At 41.2% G+C, this 20,593-nt stretch overlaps 1 protein-coding gene across 1 annotated transcript in view; it reads right to left on the bottom strand.

Moving 5' to 3' along the window:
- KIF1A (kinesin family member 1A) overlaps positions 1–20,593 on the bottom strand; it is a 483,588-nt gene that overhangs the window by 175,280 nt on the left and 287,715 nt on the right. The window contains 2 exon segments of the mRNA XM_030216849.1: positions 9,757–9,875; positions 17,023–17,113. Of these exon segments, the coding sequence (XP_030072709.1) occupies positions 9,757–9,875; positions 17,023–17,113 (210 nt within the window).

The raw sequence follows: 20,593 nt of genomic DNA, 5'->3' as shown, positions 1-20,593 counted from the left end.
ATGAGAGTGTTTGCAATTGTGTGTATGTGAGGCACAGTGTTAGAGAGAGAGTGTGTTTCACACAGATACAGTGTGTGCGAGAGAGAGAGAGTGTGTGTGTGAGACACAGACTCTCTCTGAGACTGAGTGTATGAGACCAAGAGAGTGTGTGAGTGACTGTGTGACACATAGAGAGTGAATGTGATACAGTGTGAGAGACAGTGTGTGAGAGTGAGAGAAAGACATTGACTGTGAGAGAGAGAGAGAGAGAGTGTGTGAGAGAGTGTGTGTGTGACAGAGATACCTCCCCCCCCTCTAGTGTCAGGCCCCTCCCTCTCTCTCTGGTGTCTGAGCATTACTGTGCAGGACGCTGAGCTCTGGCTGTGCTTCAATGAACTGACCAATCCTATTTAATAGAATGCACCTCCAACATTCTGAAGCCGAGAAACCTCGTGTGGTTGGTCACTTCTGCTTGTGACAAACCCGGAAGTACGTGATGTCAATTCAGGAGATGGATACAGAGAGCAGGAATGCCTCAGCCATGCAGTCAGCTTCAGAATGTTGGAGGTGTGTTTTATTATATAGGACTAGTAAAAAAGGCCCGTTTCTGACACAAATGAAATGGGCGCTAGCAAGGTTTTCCTCGGAGTGTGTATGTTTGAGAGAGTGTATGTGAGAGTGACTATGTGTGAGAGAGAGAGTGAATGTGTGAGTGTGTGTGTGTGAGAGAGTTAGAGTGAGTCTGGGTGCGAGTGTGTCTGTGAGAGAGAGATAGTGTGTGTGAGAATCAGAGTGTGTGCAAGTGCGTATGTGAGACAGTGTGAGAGAGAGAGTGTGTGTTTCACGCAGATACAGTGTGTGCGAGAGAGAGAGAGTCTGTGTGAGATACAGACTCTCTGTGAGACTGAGTGTATGAGACCAAGAGAGTGTGTGAGTGACTGTGTGACACATAGAGAGTGAATGTGATACAGTGTGAGACACAGAGTGTGTGAGAGACAGTGTGTGAGAGTGAGAGAGAAAAAGACAGACATTGACTGTGAGAGAGAGAGTGTGTGAGAGAGTGTGTGTGTGACAGAGATACCTCCCCCCCACTCTCTGGTGTCAGGCCCCCCTCTCTCTGGTGTCAGGCCCCCCTCCCCTCTCTCTCTGGTGTCTGAGCGTTACTGTGCAGGACGCTGAGCTCTGGCTGTGCTTCAAGGAACTGACTAATCCTATTGAATAGAATGCACCTCCAACATTCTGAAGTCGAGAAACCTCGTGTAGTTGGTCACTTCTGCTTGCGACAAACCCGGAAGTATGTGATGTCAATTCAGGAGATGGATACAGAGAGCAGGAATGCCTCAACCATGCAGTCAGCTTCAGAATGTTGGAGGTGCGTTTAATATATAGGATTTTTCATATCAAATTGGTATCTCTTTCTTTTTTAGCTTGATATTTGTGTAGCATATAGTGGCTCGTTTTATTATGCTTCACTTTCAGAATGGTTATATGAGTGTCTTTCTCCCTTCTTTCTTCTTTTTTTTCCTCTGCAAGTTATTTTCTGCATTCACTGACTTATGTGGGCTTGTTTAGTCTCTTTAAACAGATTTGGTTATTTTCTATCTATAAATCATAGATTGGGTACATATATATATATATATATATATATATATATATATATATGATTATTTGTAATATACTCCACTGAGACTTTCTTTATTACCTGCAGAAATAAAGAAACTCCATGGATCATTTAAACAGTACTGTTGTACATTTTTCTACTTCTGGGGTGGCTATACCATGTTATTAATTTGTGCCAAGGATACAGCTTTTGTATGCTTCATTAGGATTTTTCTTTTTTAACTTTGATTTTTGTTGCATTGCATTCCAAATTTCACATTAACTGTGAAGGTTCCTGCTTGTATTAGATTCATCAACACAGGATTTAATGCAGTCCTGCCGAACTTTTTGTCTTGCTGTGATTTGTGCAAGGAAACGTTTGTCGGCTAAAGTACTTACTCTGTTTAGTTTACCACTTTTATGATAAATATTTATATATCTGTATCACTGTACCTCAAATACCTGAGATTTCAAAGAAATTGCCCCACAGGAAATGTAAATAATCTTTGTTTAGTATAAATGGAAATCCTGTGCTCCTCACTACTTGATGCCCTAATCTTCTTTGTTCTGCCAGCTATGAATTAGTTTTCTTACTACAAATATAGAACTTTTTTCCCCTAATTTCCACTGTTAATAATTGGATACTGATGTAACTTTCATTTTTTTTCTCCCTAATTTGTTTTTTTTCCCTAAATGAAGTGTGCCTATCTAATGCTTTTAAGAAGTTTGTTTGTAATAGCCCAGTGATAAAGATTAAAAAATTAGGTCTTGAATTTTATGGAATACACTTGCGCAGAACTTATAAGCATTCTCCCATTCAATTTTGGAAATTTTATGTATACAACTACAGAAATGTTTAAACAAATGAGGAAGTCTATTTGAAAATGAGATCCGAAAATATGCATGTGTAAACTGAAGCTACGTAGAAATGTTTGTACAGGGACATGTATATGATTTCTGACATCCTTTTTTAGTCAGACCAGTATGGCCATTGATTTTTATTATATCCTACATATATGAAATCTGAGAACACCCTTAAGTTAATGACATGTTCTTCATGAATTGGACAACTATTATATGGACTATTTACCTTGCTGGACATCATGTGGCCCTCTAAATGGAAGTCTTCTAGATGCAACATGATGCCTGCCTGTGTGAGCCTCCCCACGACATAATCCCTATGCACTATAACTTTCTAATCACATTTCTGTCTTGCATTTCACAGGAACTGCCAGACAGAAGGGGGTAAAGTGGTACAGAAGACCCCAAAGCATTGAAAATAGGAGACCTACAGGCTTATTTTTGAAAGTGATGGGCGCCCATATTTCGACCCAAATCGGGAGATGGGCGCCCATCTTGCAAATGCGCCCAAATCGGTATAATCGAAAGCCAATTTTGGGCGCCTGCAACTGCACTCCATTACGGAAAAGGCCAAAGTTTATGGGGGCGTGTCGGAGGTGTGGTGAATGCGGGACTGGGGCATGTTTATCGGCCGAGCAGAGATGGGCGCCTTCGGCCGGTAATCAAAAAAATGGGCGTTTTTAGCAAGAATTTAGGTCACTTTTTTTGGACCCTTTTTTTTCACGAACAAGTCCCAAAAAAGTGCCCTAAATGACCAGATGACCACCGGAGGGAATTGGGGATGACCACCCCTGACTCCCCCAGTGGTCACTAACCCCCTCCCACCAAAAGAAAAACAATTTTAACAACTTTGTTTGCCAGCCTATATGCCAGCCTCAAATGCCATACCCAGCTCCATCACAGCAGTATGCAGGTCCCTGGAGCAGTTTTTAGTGGGTGCAGTGGACTTCAGCCAGGCAGACCCTGGCCCATCTCCTCCACCTGTTACACTTGTGGTGGTTAATGTTGAGCCCTCCAAAACCCCCCAAAACCCATTGTACCCACATGTAGGTGCCTCCCTTCACCCCTTAGGGCTATGATAATGGTGTAGACTTGTGGGCAGTGGGTTTGGGGGGGGATTTGGGGGGCTCAGCACACAAGGGAAGGGTGCTATGCACCTGGGAGCTATTAAAAGTTTTTTTTTAATTTGTAAAAGTGCCTTCTAGGGTGCCCAGTTGGTGTCCTGGCATGTCAGGGGGACCAGTGCACTACGAATCCTGGCCCCTCCCATGACCCAATGCCTTGGATTTGTTCGTTTTTGAGCTGAGTGCCTTCGATTTCCATTATTGCTGAAAACCGATAGCGCCCAGCTCAAAAACGCCCAAATCCTTGGCATTTGCCCCGCACAACCCGTATTATCGAAAAAAAGATTGGCGCCCATCTTTTTTCAAAAATACGGTTTGTCCTGCCCCTTCGCATGGCCGCCCACGGAGATGGGCGCCCACGGAGATGGGCACCCACTTTCGATTATGCCCCTCCTAGTCTATAGGAAACATTATACCTATAAAACTTGGAAGGATCCTGTTTATGTTGGACCTTTCTGAATGCCCTGTCAGCCACAGCAGTGAAGTTACAGGACCACACTTGGGTGCACCTTAAAGCCATTCGAGTGTTCCACAGTTTTGACTCAGCTGACAACCAGTCTCCTACACACTATAAAAATGCTAAATAGTAGTAGTAGTAGTAGATATCCTTGCCTCATGCAGCACCCAACCCTGAAACAACAGTGCCTGGATCCACAGACTCTTAAGTTTACTATCTGGGGACTACTGTTTGTGGGCATAGCTGTGCTCGCGCTAGTATTAATACTGCTAGAAACACATTGTATTATCTTTTGTTAAGTTTTCACATTGTATTATCTGTTGTTAATTTTTCTTTCTGTTTATGATTAGGGACCTACTGTTATAGGATTTATTATTAATCTTCACCTTCCTATTATTCATAATATTACTGTTATTAGAAAGGAACTGTATTATTTTTGTTTAGCATAACCATTAATATGTGTACCATCTATTGGCTTTCCTTTATTCTTACTTTTACTTCTATCAGCACATATGTCTTCAATCTCCAGGACTTTTTTTGGCAATAATAACTTAGATTCCCAAGACGTGGATAGGTACTACGCTCTGGGAAGATATCCGGTCAAGACCACAATAAAGTTAAATTTAACTGATGAGATAGTCATATTACAATTGGATGTTTGTGACATAGCCAATTGTGGATCTTTAGCCTGGCAACAATGGTACTGTAACTATCATGTTTATTTGTGTACTTATATTGAAATGAGTCATCATGCATCCCCTTGTTTTAACTGGGCTAATGTATGGTGGTATACTTGACCCAACTATCCTAAAAAAAATATATACCAATTGGCTTGGAATAATCCCTTACGTTATAATATAACCTTTGTCCAACAATCAGTAGACTGTACAAATTGTGAAGAGGGGAAATGTAACCCAGTACTTATTACCTTTAAAGGGGCATATGAAGGGATTAATCGCACCTTCGGTATTGGAATAGAAGCTACCAACACGGATCCTGATGATCGCTTTTGTGTGCCCCTCAAATATCCAATACTGGTTCACTTAATCCCTTACTACCTGAAATTTCAGAAGCAAAGATTCCCATTAAGTTCCTCAATGTAACCAGCCTTAGGGAAACTTTTGTTCTTGAGACTAGTTTCGGTGAAGCTAATGTGTGGCTAGATTGGATTCGATATACTATCCGGAGTTTATTGTTATGTTTGTTCTGCTTCTCACCCTGAGCCTCAAGCAGTCCCTTTTGCCTTAAATTTTGTAAATGATTACAATGGAACCATGTGCATGTTAAAACTGATTCAGGGTTCCAGTCTACTGTTTCCCTCAGTCTACTGTTCCCCGACTTACCCAAGGGAGCAAAAACACCCCCCGTATTCAGACCACCAGTACCTGAGACAATTTTTGGGATCTGTCTAACTTGAGAAAAAGAAATCCTGAATCCTTACTCAGTTGGTAACCTTTCACTATGTAACTCTAACTTAACCTCTACCATTGACCTTGACTTTTCTGATTTTTCTTGTCCTCCGGTGGACATATAGTGGTATTGTGGAACCAAAACCTTATACTCAATGCTGCATACCAACTGGCAAGGCAAATGTGGTCTAGTCTAATTAGTGATTCCACTTACCATAGTAACCCAATCAGTTGATAATCCAGTTCTTTCTAGAAAGAAGCAAGAAATCCCTGGTTCCTTTGATGATAGAATTTATATTGACTCTATAGGTGTACCAAGGGGGGTGCCAGATGAATTCAAGGCCCGCAACCAAAATGCTGCAGGTTTTGAATCCTCTGTTTTGGTGGTCCACTATTAACAAAAATGTTGATTGGATTAATTACATTTATTATAATCAACAGCGTTTCATTAATTATACTCGAGATGCAGTTAAAGGTATTGCTGCTCAATTAGATGCCACCTGAACTTGCTGAGAATTCTGGTATAGATACCACCTGGACTGGGTGGATGGACAATATCTTTGGGAAATGGAGAACTTTTATATTATCTGGTTTAACCACAATGATAATTGTTATTGCTGTATTTGTTCTTCTTGGCTATTGTGTAATACCTTGTATCAGAAGCTTAGTACAACGTTTAAGTGAAACTGCTTTAAGTAAGAGAGAACCCATAGGACACTATGTTCTGTATGAAAAACGACATATTAACACAGATTGAAGATGTTTGTTGATGATGATGTTTAAATCTTTTATGATTTCCTTCACCTAGCATTGTTATCTTCCTCCGGGATCATTTAGATGGGAAGATATTGTAAGTAGCATAAGGCCTGGGGAAGGTTGGAGAGGGGCAACTTACATTTCACTATAACCACATTGTCATGCTACACATAGCCCGGTATCTGTAAAGGGGTTGACATGAACTGTGACTCACACCTACGGTCCCTTTAACCCTAATATACATTTGAAAAAGAACCTATTGCTTCCCTCCAGAATGGATGGAACTATAGCAAGGGTTCAAAGCAGTGAAGCCCTTACTAAAGGCCTTCAAGGGGGGAGATGTAGATAATAAACACAGTTATGCTCCCTGGAGTAGAGTCAAAGGGCAAAGGCCATAAATCGTGAGGCCCAGGAACTTATGATCTGATAAGATATCCTTACGGGCAAACAGGCCTGGGAAAGGAGGAAGCATAAACAAACATGGGAATATGGTTTAGCAGGTAAGAGAAACCAGATAGGTTTGAAAGAAGACCAGATGATCCTGAGTAAGATAACTGGCTGAAGGCTTGTAAATCATTGTTAAACACACTTGTATAAAAATAGCTGTTTCAGTCCAGTATGTTGGAGCGATAGATACAGCATAAGTACATAAGTACATAAGCATCGCCATGCTGGGACAGACCAAGGGTCCATCGAGCCCAGCACCCTGTCACTGACAGCGGCCAAAAGAACAAGCAATTTGTCCCGCCCATCCTAGAAATACTGAATTCTCTCGTCCATTCAATAACATTCTTTGGCTTTTTCCTCCAGGAAGCTGTCCAACTCTTTTTTGAAGCCAGCATATTTATGCAGTAGTTTTATCCTCCCATGAGAAAATATTAATTGTATCAACATACTTGGTAAGTGAATAAAAATATTTTCTCATAAGCATGTAGCCTTGGTCTTTTAGCTCTACAAATCGTGGGTAACTGATATATGGAGATTTGGAGAGGTGGTAAAAAGACCTAAACATTTACACACCACCATTCAGACACACACACTATGCCAGTTTTATGCATAGCATAAATGCTTGCATGTAAGTACATAAAAATGTATCTACCCTGTTAAGTTAGTATTCCATAAAGGAAAGTAGAGGCCTACATTCTTTTATGGAATAGACTCATACCTGGCACTTTCTGGGTGGAACAAGAATAGAACTGCAATGTACCTGCATATTTTATAAAATACACTAGTACATAGTGTATTTTATAAAATATGCAGTGGGAACCGACGCAGGATGGAGCTATTTTGGACCTTGTGCTTACAAAAGGAGATAGTGTTTCTGATGTCAAGGTGGGAGACCATTTGGCATCTAGGGGCCCTTTTACTAAGCTACGTAAGAGTCTACACGCACCCAATGTGCGCCCAACGTGTGCCAAAATGGAGTTACTGCAAGACTACCGCATGGCTTTTGCGGTAATTTCATTTTTGGCATGCGCATAACAGACGTGCGCCAAGTGGCATTTGGTGTGCATAGGTCATTACCCCCCGGTTACCGCATGAGTCTTTACTGCTAGGTCAATGGCTGGCGGTAAGTCTCAGACCCAAAATGGATGCATGTCAATTTTCATTTTCGGCAAAAATTTTTAAAAGGCCTTTTTTACAGGCACGCTAAAAAATGGATTGGTGTGTGCCCAAAACCCGCTCCTACACTACCGCAAGCCATTTTTCAGCGCCCCTTTGTAAAAGGACTCCCTGTTTGACGGACTGAGGCTGCCAGAGTCCTAAAACTTTTTTTCTATAACTGTTTGAGTATATATTTTATCTAAAACAAACTTTAAGAGAGAAAAAAAAACGCTGTTCTTTCTTTTGCTGTGGGTCTATTCTATTACTTAATCTAAAATTGCTAGTTTTTCAATTTTGGGCTGGAAAGTTTTTCTTTAAATTGTATTGAATTGCTGTGCTGGTAATTTCCTATTCTTTGTGCTGAAGTTGTGTTAAAGGTGCTCTCTGGAACTGTGTTCTTCTCTACCGAGTGAAGTAAGCCATTTCATTTGCACTAACAGAGGCTAGCAGCAGACACTCGTGCCTGCTAGAGGAGGAGGGGCCATTAGTGTACATCGGGGTAGTTTGAAAAAATATATATATATAAATTTTAAAAACCCAAATATAGGGGCAGGAGACGCTGAGCTTCACTTACCTTGAGCCTGTGGGATTCTTAGAGCTGGTTTGGATTGGTAGCAGAGTCTGCCTGTGTTCTAAATCTTTTCTTACTAAACTGTTTGACGGACTGAGGCTGTTAGAGTCCTAAAACTTTTCTTCTATAACTGTTTGAGTATATATCTTCTCTAAAACAAACTTTAAGAGAAAAAAAAAAACGCTGTTCTTTCTTTGCTGTGGGTCTATCCTATTACTTAATCTCCTGGGAGTGGCAGTGGTCCATTTATTTGGCTGGTGGGGCTCAGCCTCCCTGCCAGCAAAGGTATGTCTAGCATGCCCACATGGGGAGGGAGGGGGAGAAAGAGAGAGAAATGCATTGCCCCCCTAGTCCACCCAGGGCCCCCCCCCCCCCCCCCCCAAGCTGCAGAGCTGACTATGCCCGGAGAGAGAGCCTGTTAAAAATTTTCCAGCATACCATTGCATGTAACTGACAGTATTTTTTAACTTGTGCAAGTAAGTGAGAGCCTGGCCCCTGCTCTGCCTCTTGCATTTATGTGCTATAAGTGGTATAACACTTGGTTACCCTGCTGCAACTTGCATAGGTAAATGTTCACTTACATAGGTGACAGCATTCTGTGTATTTATGGACTTAAGTGGTGCATAAATATGGCTGTCTTTATAAATGCATTTAGGGTCCTTTTATCAAACAGCAGTAAAAGGAGCCCTGTGGTTTGCCGTACGCTGAGGCCTCCTTTTATCACCGCCGGTAAAAGGCATTTTTTTCCAGAAGGAAATGGCCATGTGCTAAGCCAAAACACTGGCATGCGGCCATTTCCTAGGGGAGCCCTTACCGCTTTATATTTAGGAGGTCGTAGGGGCTCCTCTGGGCATAATAGGTGGCAGTAGGGTCCATGTGCTAATGGGAAAATTAATGCATGGCCATCAATTCAAAAAATAGAAAAATTGGTCATTGTGCCCATGCAGTACATATGGCCTTAACGTGAGGAAATGAGCCACGTAAGTTAAGGCCACTTTTTACCACAGTTTAGTAAAAGTGTCCCTTAGGGCCATGTTTACTAAGCAGCGTTATAGGCGCATTAACATTTTTAATGTGTGTTAACCATATACTTCGTTAACCATGTACATGCCTACAATATCCCTATAGGTGCCTACATGGTTAGCACGCACACTAAGTGTAGGCGCGCTAAAAACACTAACGCACCTTAGTAAACAGGGCCCTTAGATAGTAAACCTTCCAAAGACAGGGAAATACCTAGTGTAGGTGAATGTAACACACCTTGAGCTACTACTGGAAAAGGTGTATGCAAAATTAATAAATAATTAGAATAAATGATAGCACTTTGTCAGAGTTGGTCTATAACTTTCTTTCCACCCATTTTAAATGTCAACTTTAATAGCAGAATTTAGTTACCTGAGAACATCCTTGCAGAGAGGAGGAAACGGGTGCTGCTGATAATGCCCAAACACCTCAAACACAATTGGCTGACTTTTAATGTATTCAACAAAAGACTTTGTTACTTCCACGGCAATCTGAGAACAAGAAAATTCCACATAATCACCAGGAAAAAAATGTAAACTTCCACCACTTCTAGAAATTATAAAAATCCCAGTCTAATTTTATCACTACATAAATATTAGTGTTTTACAGTCCACAAAAGGCACAAAAATTGCTTGGATAGTCTATAAGAGATTAAGAAAGAAGATTAATACACAATTGCAATAACTGAATAATATATAGAAAATCTAGGGGACTTTTTACTAAGCTGCATTAAGGAGCTAGTAGTGGACACACACTAACAGCTACCTCATGTTAAAAGTAACCAGTGTGTAAAACCTCACACTAGCTGCTTAAAACAGGCAGAAGTAGATTGTGGGTGTGACAGAGGTGGAACGGAGACATGATCAGCTATAACAGCTAATATACGGGTCAATCCCGTGCTAGCTGTTATGACTGCTGTTAGCACAATAGTCAATAACTGTAAGAAAAAGATGAAGCCATGGTGGTAGTTTTCACCTCTTATTAATACCCCTTTTTGGTCTCCCCTCATCAAGTATCCCCTTCTAATTCCCCCCTATCAAGTTCCTCCCTTCTGATCCCCACTCCACATGAGAGCCTAGATCCCTAGCAGACACCAACCCTCCACTTCACTCCCCCTCCCCCCCAGGACTCATTTAGTGGTTCTCTGGTATATTGCGATGAGAAGGGAGTGATACCTCTCCACTCCTATCCTGTCTGGCTCCAGGTGTCATAATGATGCCAATGATCCTGAGCTGTATTACTGTTAGCAGGGTTGCTGAGGGGGGGGGGGGGGGCAAGATTCACCAGGGTATGACCTCCAAGGGGGGCCTGCCTGGCGCTGGTATGTCTGAGATTGGTCTCCTGAATCCTGCTCCTCCTGTGTGCCACAGTACTGGAATATCACGTTATTGTGTTAACTCTGCCCTGCCGGCCACAGGTCCTTCTTCCTGACTCGTCCCACCTCTGGTGTGAAGTACTTCCTGTTTCCACAAGCAAGGGAGGGGATGCACAGAAAGAAAGATCTATTCAGCAGAGCAGAGTTAATGTCCCAGCACACAGGACTAGCAAGTAAGCAGGGGGTGGCTCTGTGGCATCAGGGGGCGGGGGTGTTTACCCCAGGCCTGGCATTGTCTCTTAGCAGCCCTGACTGTTACAGTACAGTGCGTCCTGGTCAGGGGGAGGGGGCAGTAACTGTTGTAGGGTGGGGATCCAAAGGTGGAGGGTATTGACTGCTATCACAGCTTCATCTTTTATGACAGTTTAGGTAGCTCTGGGTTAACCATGTCACATGAACTGGCAGATAGTGTAGGTGAGTACTCTCACATGGTCAGCAGGTGCATGTACTGCAAGTGCCCATGTGGTAAGTGTCTATGTGGCAAATGCAGGGCATATCCCATCCATTTACTGCATGGCAGTGGCGTAGCCATGGGGAGGGCCTTGGGGGCTTAGGTCCCCCCACTTTGGGCTCACCGCTCCCCAAACCTGCAGTACCCTGATTGGCTGGAAGGATGCTCAAGCTCCACCAGCCGAAGTGCTTCACAACTCAAACCTCTTCCCCGGTGTGAGCACATTGATGGTGTGCTTTCCAGCTCCCAATGCAAACACTCCTCTCACGTGCTCAGTTCGAGTGTATGCATGAGGAGTGCCGGTGTCGACAGCTGGAAAGAAAGCACCAGGGGAGGCTCATGCCATGGAACTCTTTAGCTGGTGGGGCTTGGGCACCTCCACCAGCAAAAGGAAATTTTTTAATGGGGGGGGGGGGGGGGGGGGGAGAGAGCAGAGAGGAATGGGTGGTTCCCCTAGTCCAAAAATGGGCTACTGGCTATACCCCTGCTGCATGAGCTTTACACTTCTCACTCCTTAACTTTTGCAGTTAAGGTGTGATAAGTGCAAAAACTTACCATACTTTGGTTAAAGGGTCCCTAGACACATACAAACATAGATATATGAGAGCATATACAGAAAATACAGAACTTGTTATAAAAAAAGTTACCACTATCAAGTGATCAGCAACATTTGAACAAGTAAAACAATTGCCTGATGGAAATACATGAACAACACTAAATGGAAGAACATCAAGACTACAAAATGGAAGAACATCAAAGACTACAAAGATGGACATAAACTCTACCAACTCGTGAACAAGTTAATAGACACCACACCGGTGATCACGACCAGCACAGACATCCCATCGGCAGATAACCTTGTCAAATACTTCAATGAGAAAATTATAAAACTACAATCCACGTTACCACTTAACACCACTGATCACGAAAAATTCATGGAATGCTTGGACCCAACACCCGGTGAATACCCAGCAGATCGAACCTGGACTAACTTCGATCTACTAACCGAAGAAACCATCACCCAAGCAATCAACAAATTCTGCAAAACCCACTCCAAACTGGATATTTGTCCCAGCAACCTAATAAGGCTCGCCCCCCAATGCTTCATAACAGACCTTACATCACACATGAACTACATGTTGCAACAAGGATTGTTCCCCAAGGACAAAGGAAATATACTTCTTACCCCTATACCCAAACACTTAAAGAAAAAATTAAACGATACAACCAACTATAGACCAGTAGCATCAATCCCCCTGGTAGTTAAACTAATGGAAAGTATGGTAACCAAACAACTTACCAACTACCAAAACAAATTCAATATACTACATAAATCACAGTCAGGATTCCGATCCAACCATAGCACTGAAACAGTTCTAACCACCCTCATAACCAAATTTAAACAAATAATTGCAACTGGAAACAATGTACTTCTCCTACAATTTGACATGTCCAGCGCGTTCGACATGGTCAGCCACCAAATACTCTCGAACATCCTGGATTACTTCGGGATTGGAGGAAACGTACTTAAATGGTTCGAAGGCTTCCTAACAGCAAGAACCTACCAAGTGACATCAAACTCAAAAACGTCAAACCCGTGGAAACCTGAATGCGGAGTTCCACAAGGATCACCGCTCTCACCAACTCTTTTCAACTTAATGATGACGCCATTAGCCAAATCGCTCTCCAACCAAGGACTCAACCCATACATCTATGCAGACGATGTCACGATATACATCCCGTTCAAACAAGATATAACTGAAATCACAAACTAAATCACACAAAGCCTCAAAATAATGAACTCATGGGCAGACGCATTCCAACTAAAGCTAAACACAGAAAAAACACAATGTCTCATCCTATCCTCACAATACAATACAAACAAACCCAATACCATAAATACTCCAGACTACACCCTTCGGGTCTCAGACAGCTTGAAACTTCTGGGAGTCACAATTGACCGAAATCTCACACTCGAAGAACATGCGAAAAACACAGCAAAGAAAATGTTCTACTCAATGTGGAAACTTAAAGGGATCAAACCTTTCTTCCCAAGGGAAGTATTCCGCAGCCTAGTACAATCCATGGTGCTAAGCCACCTAGACTACTGCAATGCCATCTATGCCGGATGCAAAGAACAAATCATTAAGAAACTTCAAACCGCTCAAAATACAGCAGCCAGACTCATATAAGGGAAAGCTAAATATGAAAGTGCCAAACCCCTAAGAGAAAAACTACACTGGCTCCCGTTAAAAGAACGAATTGCGTTTAAAGTTTGCACCCTGGTCCACAAAATCGTTCACGGGGAAGCCCCAACCTACATGTCAGACCTTTTAGACTTGCCTACTAGGAACGCAAAAAGATCAGCACATACATTCCTCAATCTCCACTACCCTAACTGCAAAGGGCTAAAGTATAAATCCACACATGCGACCAGTTTCTCATACATATGTACCCAGCTATGGAACGCACTACTGAAGGCCATAAAAACAATGCAAGACCTAACTATCTTCCAAAGACTACAGAAAACAGACCTCTTCAAAAAGGCATACCACAAACAACCATCTTAAATATGACATAATAAGACTATAAACGAACCAGATACTACTGAAATCTTATTTAATCATACCTGACTGATTAACCTCTTAGCTACTAGTGAACAAGCACTATCACTTCAATCCTTATATCGAATATGGTCTCTCCATAGTCGATGACCTAATGTATGTTATAATTCAATTATCACTCAGGAACCTTCATGCAATGCCATAATGTATTCCTCTTTATCATGTATGTATGCACATGGTATATATATATATATATATACATACCATGAACTGTTCCATGTATGTTATGTTCCATGTATGTTACCATATGTAATACCATAGGTTATACTGTTACCCAGAAATGGCAACCGCCATTATGGCAAATGTAAGCCACATTGAGCCTGCAAATTGGTGGGAAAATGTGGGATACAAATGCTACAAATAAAAAAATAAAAAATAAAAATCATAGGACTGATTGAAAATGCTAATAAGAATGCATTTTACATTTATATACTTCTAGAAGTCTATTAACAATGGCATAGTGAACATCAAATAATCAGGTTTAGAACAAAATGAAAAGGACGAGTAAACGGATTTGTTTCTTTTACTTTGTTTAAAAATGAACCTTTGCCGCTCCACAAATTCACAATAAAAATGTTTTTGTTTTATTTTTAGTGTGTATTATTTGCAAATAAAGGGCAATTTTATAATTAGGTGCCGGAGGTTAGCTGCCCCTTTATGCACTTATATGTCCCCAAAAATAGCAATTATGCACATAAGCAGCCTAAATGCAATTCTATAAGAGTGTGTATAAGTGCTATAGGGACTCTTTTACAAAGCTGCAGTACGAAGTGGTCTTAGCACATCCCTACCTGGGTTTTTCTTGCACGCTAAGGCCTCTTTTACCGTAGCTGGGGAATGGCCAGTTTTCCATTTTCCAAATTAATGCCCATGTGCTATTAGAGTGCTATTAGATTGCCATTAGTGTGTGGTCAGTAAAAAAAATTAGTGCGTGAGCCCTTACCGCACACTTATTTTGTAGGCAGTAAGGGCTCATGTGTAAATCCCATGCTAATCAGATAATGTGTGACAATATGACTGCACTGATTTGTGCTGTCACCGCCCACTCTCCACCCCCAGACATGCCACCTCAGAGAAAAATTAAGAAAAATGTATTAGTGTGTGGTTTGTGCGTGTGTGTTGGGCTTTTACCGCAGGATGCCTCAGTTCGTCCTGTGGTAAGCCTTTTTAAGCTGTGGTAGCGCTTACTGCAACTTAGTAAAAAGAGCTGATAGTGTGCAAATTTAAGAGGGGGGGCATACATATGTGTGGAGCATGAATGGGACTTGGGTATGTCTCCAAGTTTCGTGCAACTTAATAGAACATTGCAAGTTACTTGTGGCCTTGTTGCATTTAGGCATACTCAGTTAAATTGCTCTGAAGTTGGTGTAACTACATGCTGATGCCACATTATGCTAGTATTCTACAATAGAATCGGAATGCCCAGATGCTGTTACAGAATAGACCCCTACCCCTGCACGGCATCAGGGTGCCTACAAGAAGGCACTCACTTACAGAATTGCCACCATAGTAGCCACTAAAAATGAAACTTACATAAGAACAGCCATACTGGGTCAGACCAATGGTCCATCTAGCCCAGTATTCTGTTTCCAACAGTGGCCAATCCAGGTCACAAATACCTGGCAGAAACCCAATTACTAACAACATTCCATGCTACAATCCCAGAGCAAGAAGTGGCTTCTCCAAGTCTATCTCAGTAGTAGACTATTGGCTTTTTCTCCAGGAACTTGTCCAACCCTTTTTTAAACCTAGATATGCTAAATGCTATTACCACATCCTCCAGCAATGAGTTCTACATCCTCCAGCAATGAGTTCCACATCTTAACTATTTCCTCCTATTTGTTTTAAAAGTATTTCCATGTAATTTCATTGAGTGTCCCCTACTCTTTGTTCATTTTGAAAGAGTAAAAAATTGATTCACTTCTTGTTCTACACCACTCAGGATTTTATAGACCTCAATCATATCTCTCCTCTGTCATCTCTGTTCCAAGCTGAAGAGTCCTGACCTTTTTAGCCTTTCCTTATATGGGAAGTATTCCATCCCCTTATCATTTTGGTTGCTCTTCTTTGAACCTTTTCTAATATCGCTATATCTTTTTTGAGATACAGCAACCAGAATTGAACATAATACTCAAGGTGAGGTCACACCATGGAGCGACATTATAGTATTCTTGGTCTTATTTACCATTCCTTATAATTCCTAGCATCCTATTTGCTTTTTTTTGCCACCACCACACACAGGGCAGAAGATTATGGCATACTGTCTACACAAAATGAAAAATGAATAATATGCTCACCTGTATTGGGTACCTTGCCTCAGGACTCTGGGTTTTATGGGACATGGGCACTACCATGTTTTAGGTTCAAAGACGCAACAACAGTCTAGTTCTTTCAGTAAATGATTTCTAATCCTGTCAAAGTCTTCAATAATGGCATTTTGAGACCCATTTAAGAACAGTTACCTGATGTTAGGGTCTACTTTAGGAGTCAGCATTCAAGAAAAAGATCAAGGTGTCAATGTAGACAGTATGCTGAAATCGATTTTTCACTCTTTTAAAAAGTATAAAGACCAGGAGACACTCAATGAAATTACATGGAAATACTTTAAAAACAATTAGGAGGAAATATTTTTCACTCAAAGAATAGTTAAGCTGTGGAACTCATTGCCGGAGGATGTGGCAACAGCTGTAGGCATATCTGGGTTTAAAAAAGGTATGGACAAGTTTCTGGAGGAAATGTTCATAGTCTGTTATTGAGATGGATTGAGGGAAGCCACTGCTTCCCTCAGATTGGTGGCATGGAATGTTGCTATGAATTGGGTTTCTGCCAGGTATTTGTGACCTGGATTGGCCATTGCTGGAAACAGGATACTGGGCTAGATGGACCATTGGTCTGACCCAGTATGGCTATTCTTAAGTTCTTGTATGAATGGAAAATCTTTGGTTTGACCTAGTATGGCTATTCTTATGTTCCTGTATGAGTGGAATTCTATGTCTTATCTCTCCAGTAATATTAATGGATACTATAAAATGAAAATACTCAAAAATAGAAAATTCAATTAGTAACTGGTGGTTTATAGAGTACTACAAAATGCTCTTATCCTGTAAACAGGTAGAAAAGAGTGAAAAGTGTAAACAGGAACCATGAACTCAATGCTTAGGTTGAAATCTCACTCAGAAAATACTCACATTCTGCACATGGTAAAATCCAAGAGGAGGTCCCCGTCCAGTGTTTTTTAGGGGTTCTGTGGAGAAGGCCTCATCATGACGGTGGATAAAGCTATAAAAATGAATTAACATTTAAAATAATCCTGGAACCTCAATATATTTTAGTTTTTAAAGAATAAATTACAAATATACACAAAAGGGTTTAGCCAGATGTCACAAAAACTACTCGAGAGACATTAAAGCCTTGTGGAGATGAAACAAGAAGCAAGAGATTTAAGCGTTAGTTTTCAATTGAGATACCTGTCTAAGGGCACTTGTTTACTAAGGTGCCCTAGCATTTTTAGCGCACACTAAAAATTAGCAAGCACTAAGGCTAGAGACACCCATAGGAACATATGAGTGTCTCTAGTGAATGGGCTGTGTGGGCACTGCCGCGTGGCAGCCGCTAGCACGGCTTTTTGCGTTGTTTGTTTTTCTTAATATCTTCACTGATATTTTTCTTTTTTTATATAATGCTTTATTGCACATCAGTATGATTAAACACATAAAAATATATACAAATGAAATCAGGGGGGGGGGGGGGTCAATATTCAGCTGCGGGAATTTAGACTTGGATATTCAGTGCTGGTTTGGGAAGCCCTGTTCTATCCTACTGAATAAATGTCAAGAGCCAGGGTTCACAGATGCTGCATTGAAATGATCAGGGGCTTTTTTGAAGAAGTGTTTTGGTGTCTATGAAAGGGGAGGTATAAACAATAAAACATTTACAGTGTGGGGAACCTCAGGCTGTTGTCCCTGGTGATTTTTAAGATAATTTTATACAGCTGCAGGGAGTTAGTGATTTTTTTTTTGTATGCAGATGACATGTGAGTGGTTTCTTTGGGAGGTAGGGGAGCCTTTTCTATTGTTCAGCTGAATACTGCCTTTGAAGCACTTATGAGTTGGTTGCATAAAAGTAGGTTAATATTAAATGTAAAATATTGAGGTGTTTGTGCTACTTATGGATGAACCACCAAAGGGCATAAAGATTGCAGCAATTAATACACAGGCCATGATAGTCGTACAAGACTTGGAGGTCATATATCATTAATCTAATCTAATCTAATACAGACTTTTCTAGTCCGCTTTAACCGGGAAGGGCTCAAGACGGATTACAAAAGAAATAAAAATGGAAAAAAATACCACTGAATTACAATAAATCAAATAAATAACAAAAATTACAAAAGCAGAAAAAAAATCAAATTAAAAACTAGCAAAGTACTTCAGACTTATGAATCATTCAAATATAAAGAAAACAGATAAGCCTTAAGAGCCTTTCTGAAGATTAAGTAAGAAGGAATACTCCTGATTTCTTTGGGCAAACTGTTCCATAATTCTGGACCCTTGCCGCTTATAGTTCTACTCCTCTTTAGTGTCATACAACAAATTGATGTGGAAGTCACTCTTAATCTTATCTCTTGAGCTGATCGTAAGGACCTGGAGGCAGAGTAGAGCAATACCTCTTGAGAGAGAGAGAGAGAGAGAGAGAGAGAGAGAGAGAGAGAGAGAGAGTCTGGCAGTAAACCATATAAAATTTTTAAAACTAATAAGTAGCTTAAAATGTATCCTTGCATGGACTGGGAACCAATGCAGGGCAATCAGAAGCAGTGTTACATGATCAGACAATCTGCCTCTAAATATCAATTTAGCTGCTGCATTTTGTACATACTGTAAACAGTGGACTGCCAAATTAGGTAAACCCAGCAAGACAATAGTACAATAGATTATTTGGCTAATAATTGTAGCTTGTATGATCGTTCATAAATGTGAAGGCTCTAAGAAGGGCTTAATTCTCCATAGGATCTTAAGTTTATAAAAAGATTTCCAAATAATCTAATTTATATGTAATTCTATACTTAAAGAAGAATCCAATATTACACCCAATATTTTAATGCTGGTTTGCAGCAAAATTTTAGCATCTTGCAATTTTATGGGCACATTTGGCATAACCATATCTCTACCTCCCACCCACAAGATATTCATTTTGCTGGGATTAATCTTTAAATCATTCAATAACATCCAATGGGAGATTTTATCAAACAGAGCCTCATCTCAAAAAAGATATAAAGGAATTGGAGAAGGTGCAGAGAAGGGCGACAAAAATGATAAAAGTGATGGGACGACTACCCTATGAGGAGAGGTTAAGATGGCTAGGACTCTTTAGCCTGGAGAGAAGGCGGCTGAGAGGTGAAATGATAAAGGTTTACAAAATAATGAGTGGGATAGAGTGGACAGATGTAAAGTGTTTGTTTACGCTTTCTAACAATAATAGAACCAGGGGATACAAGATGAAATTAGAATGTGGTAAGTTAAAACAAATCTGAGAAAGTGTTTCTTTACTCAGCGCATAGTTAGATTCTGGAACTCATTGCCAGAGAAAGTAGTGATGGCAGCTGGCCTTGCTGAGTTTAAAGGGGGTCTGGACAGATTTCTGAAGGAAAAGTCCATTGATCGTTATTAACTTTTGGGTTTTTTGCCAGGTTTTTGGGGCCTGGATTGGCCGCTGTCGGAGACAGAGTGCTGGGCTTGATGGACCTTTGGTCTTTTCCCAGCGTGGCAGTGCTTATGTGCTTATATGAGCAGACATCAGTTTACAGGTTTCTTGAACATTATGGGGCCCTTTTACTAAGCCGCGTAGGCGCCTACACGTGCTCAATGCACGTCAGTTTTAAGTTACCACCTGGCTACCTCTTGGCCCTTGCGGTAATTTCATTTTAGACATGCGTCAACTACGCACACCGGAAAATATTTTTATTTTCTTGTGTGCGGGCAGTATCGGATGGTAATCAGCATTTTACACACATAGACCATTACCGCCTGGTTATCGAGTGAGACCTTACTGCTAGGTCAATGGCTGGTGGTAAGGTCTCAGACCCAAAATATATAGTGAGGTTTAGATTCAACAGGCTGGCTGTGCTCAATCAGCTGAATCTAATTATTGATTAAATTTGGTCAACTGATTAAGAAACTAAGGGGGCAGTTACTTTTTCACATGGGCAATATGGGTGTTTTTTTGGATCATCAGACTCTTGTAGGCTTTCAAAACTTTCTTCTTTTTGAAGCATTAGGCTATAATATTCTTCACTGATCTTTTCTCCTTTTAAATATTTAAAATATTTAGGGCCCTGTTTACTAAGCCGCACTAGAGACGTGTTAGCACTTTTAGCGCATGCTAACAGACTCATTTTTTAAAGAGAAGGACGCACATATTTCGACACCATTCAGAAGATGGGCATCCTTCTTACAGGGTCGCCCAAATCCCAACTGCTTTCCGTCGCGGGGATGACCAAAGTTCACTGGGGCATGTTGGAGGCGTAGCGAAGGCAGAACGGGCGTGCCTAACACATGGGTGTATCCGACCCATAATGGAAAAAAAGGGCATCAATGACGAGCACTTGGCCGACTTTACCTGGTCCTGTTTTTCTTATGACCAAGCCACAAAAAGGTGCCCGAACTGACCAGATGACCACCGGAGAGAATCGGGGATCACTTCCTCTTACTCCTCCAGTGGTCACTAACCCCCTCCCACCCACATCTTTAAAAATATTTTGTG

Source organism: Microcaecilia unicolor, chromosome 10 (assembly GCF_901765095.1).
Source record: "Microcaecilia unicolor chromosome 10, aMicUni1.1, whole genome shotgun sequence".
NCBI classification, from domain to species: Eukaryota; Metazoa; Chordata; class Amphibia; order Gymnophiona; family Siphonopidae; genus Microcaecilia; species Microcaecilia unicolor.
Note: the sequence above shows the minus strand (reverse complement) of the source record. Positions and strands in the feature narration are given on the sequence as shown.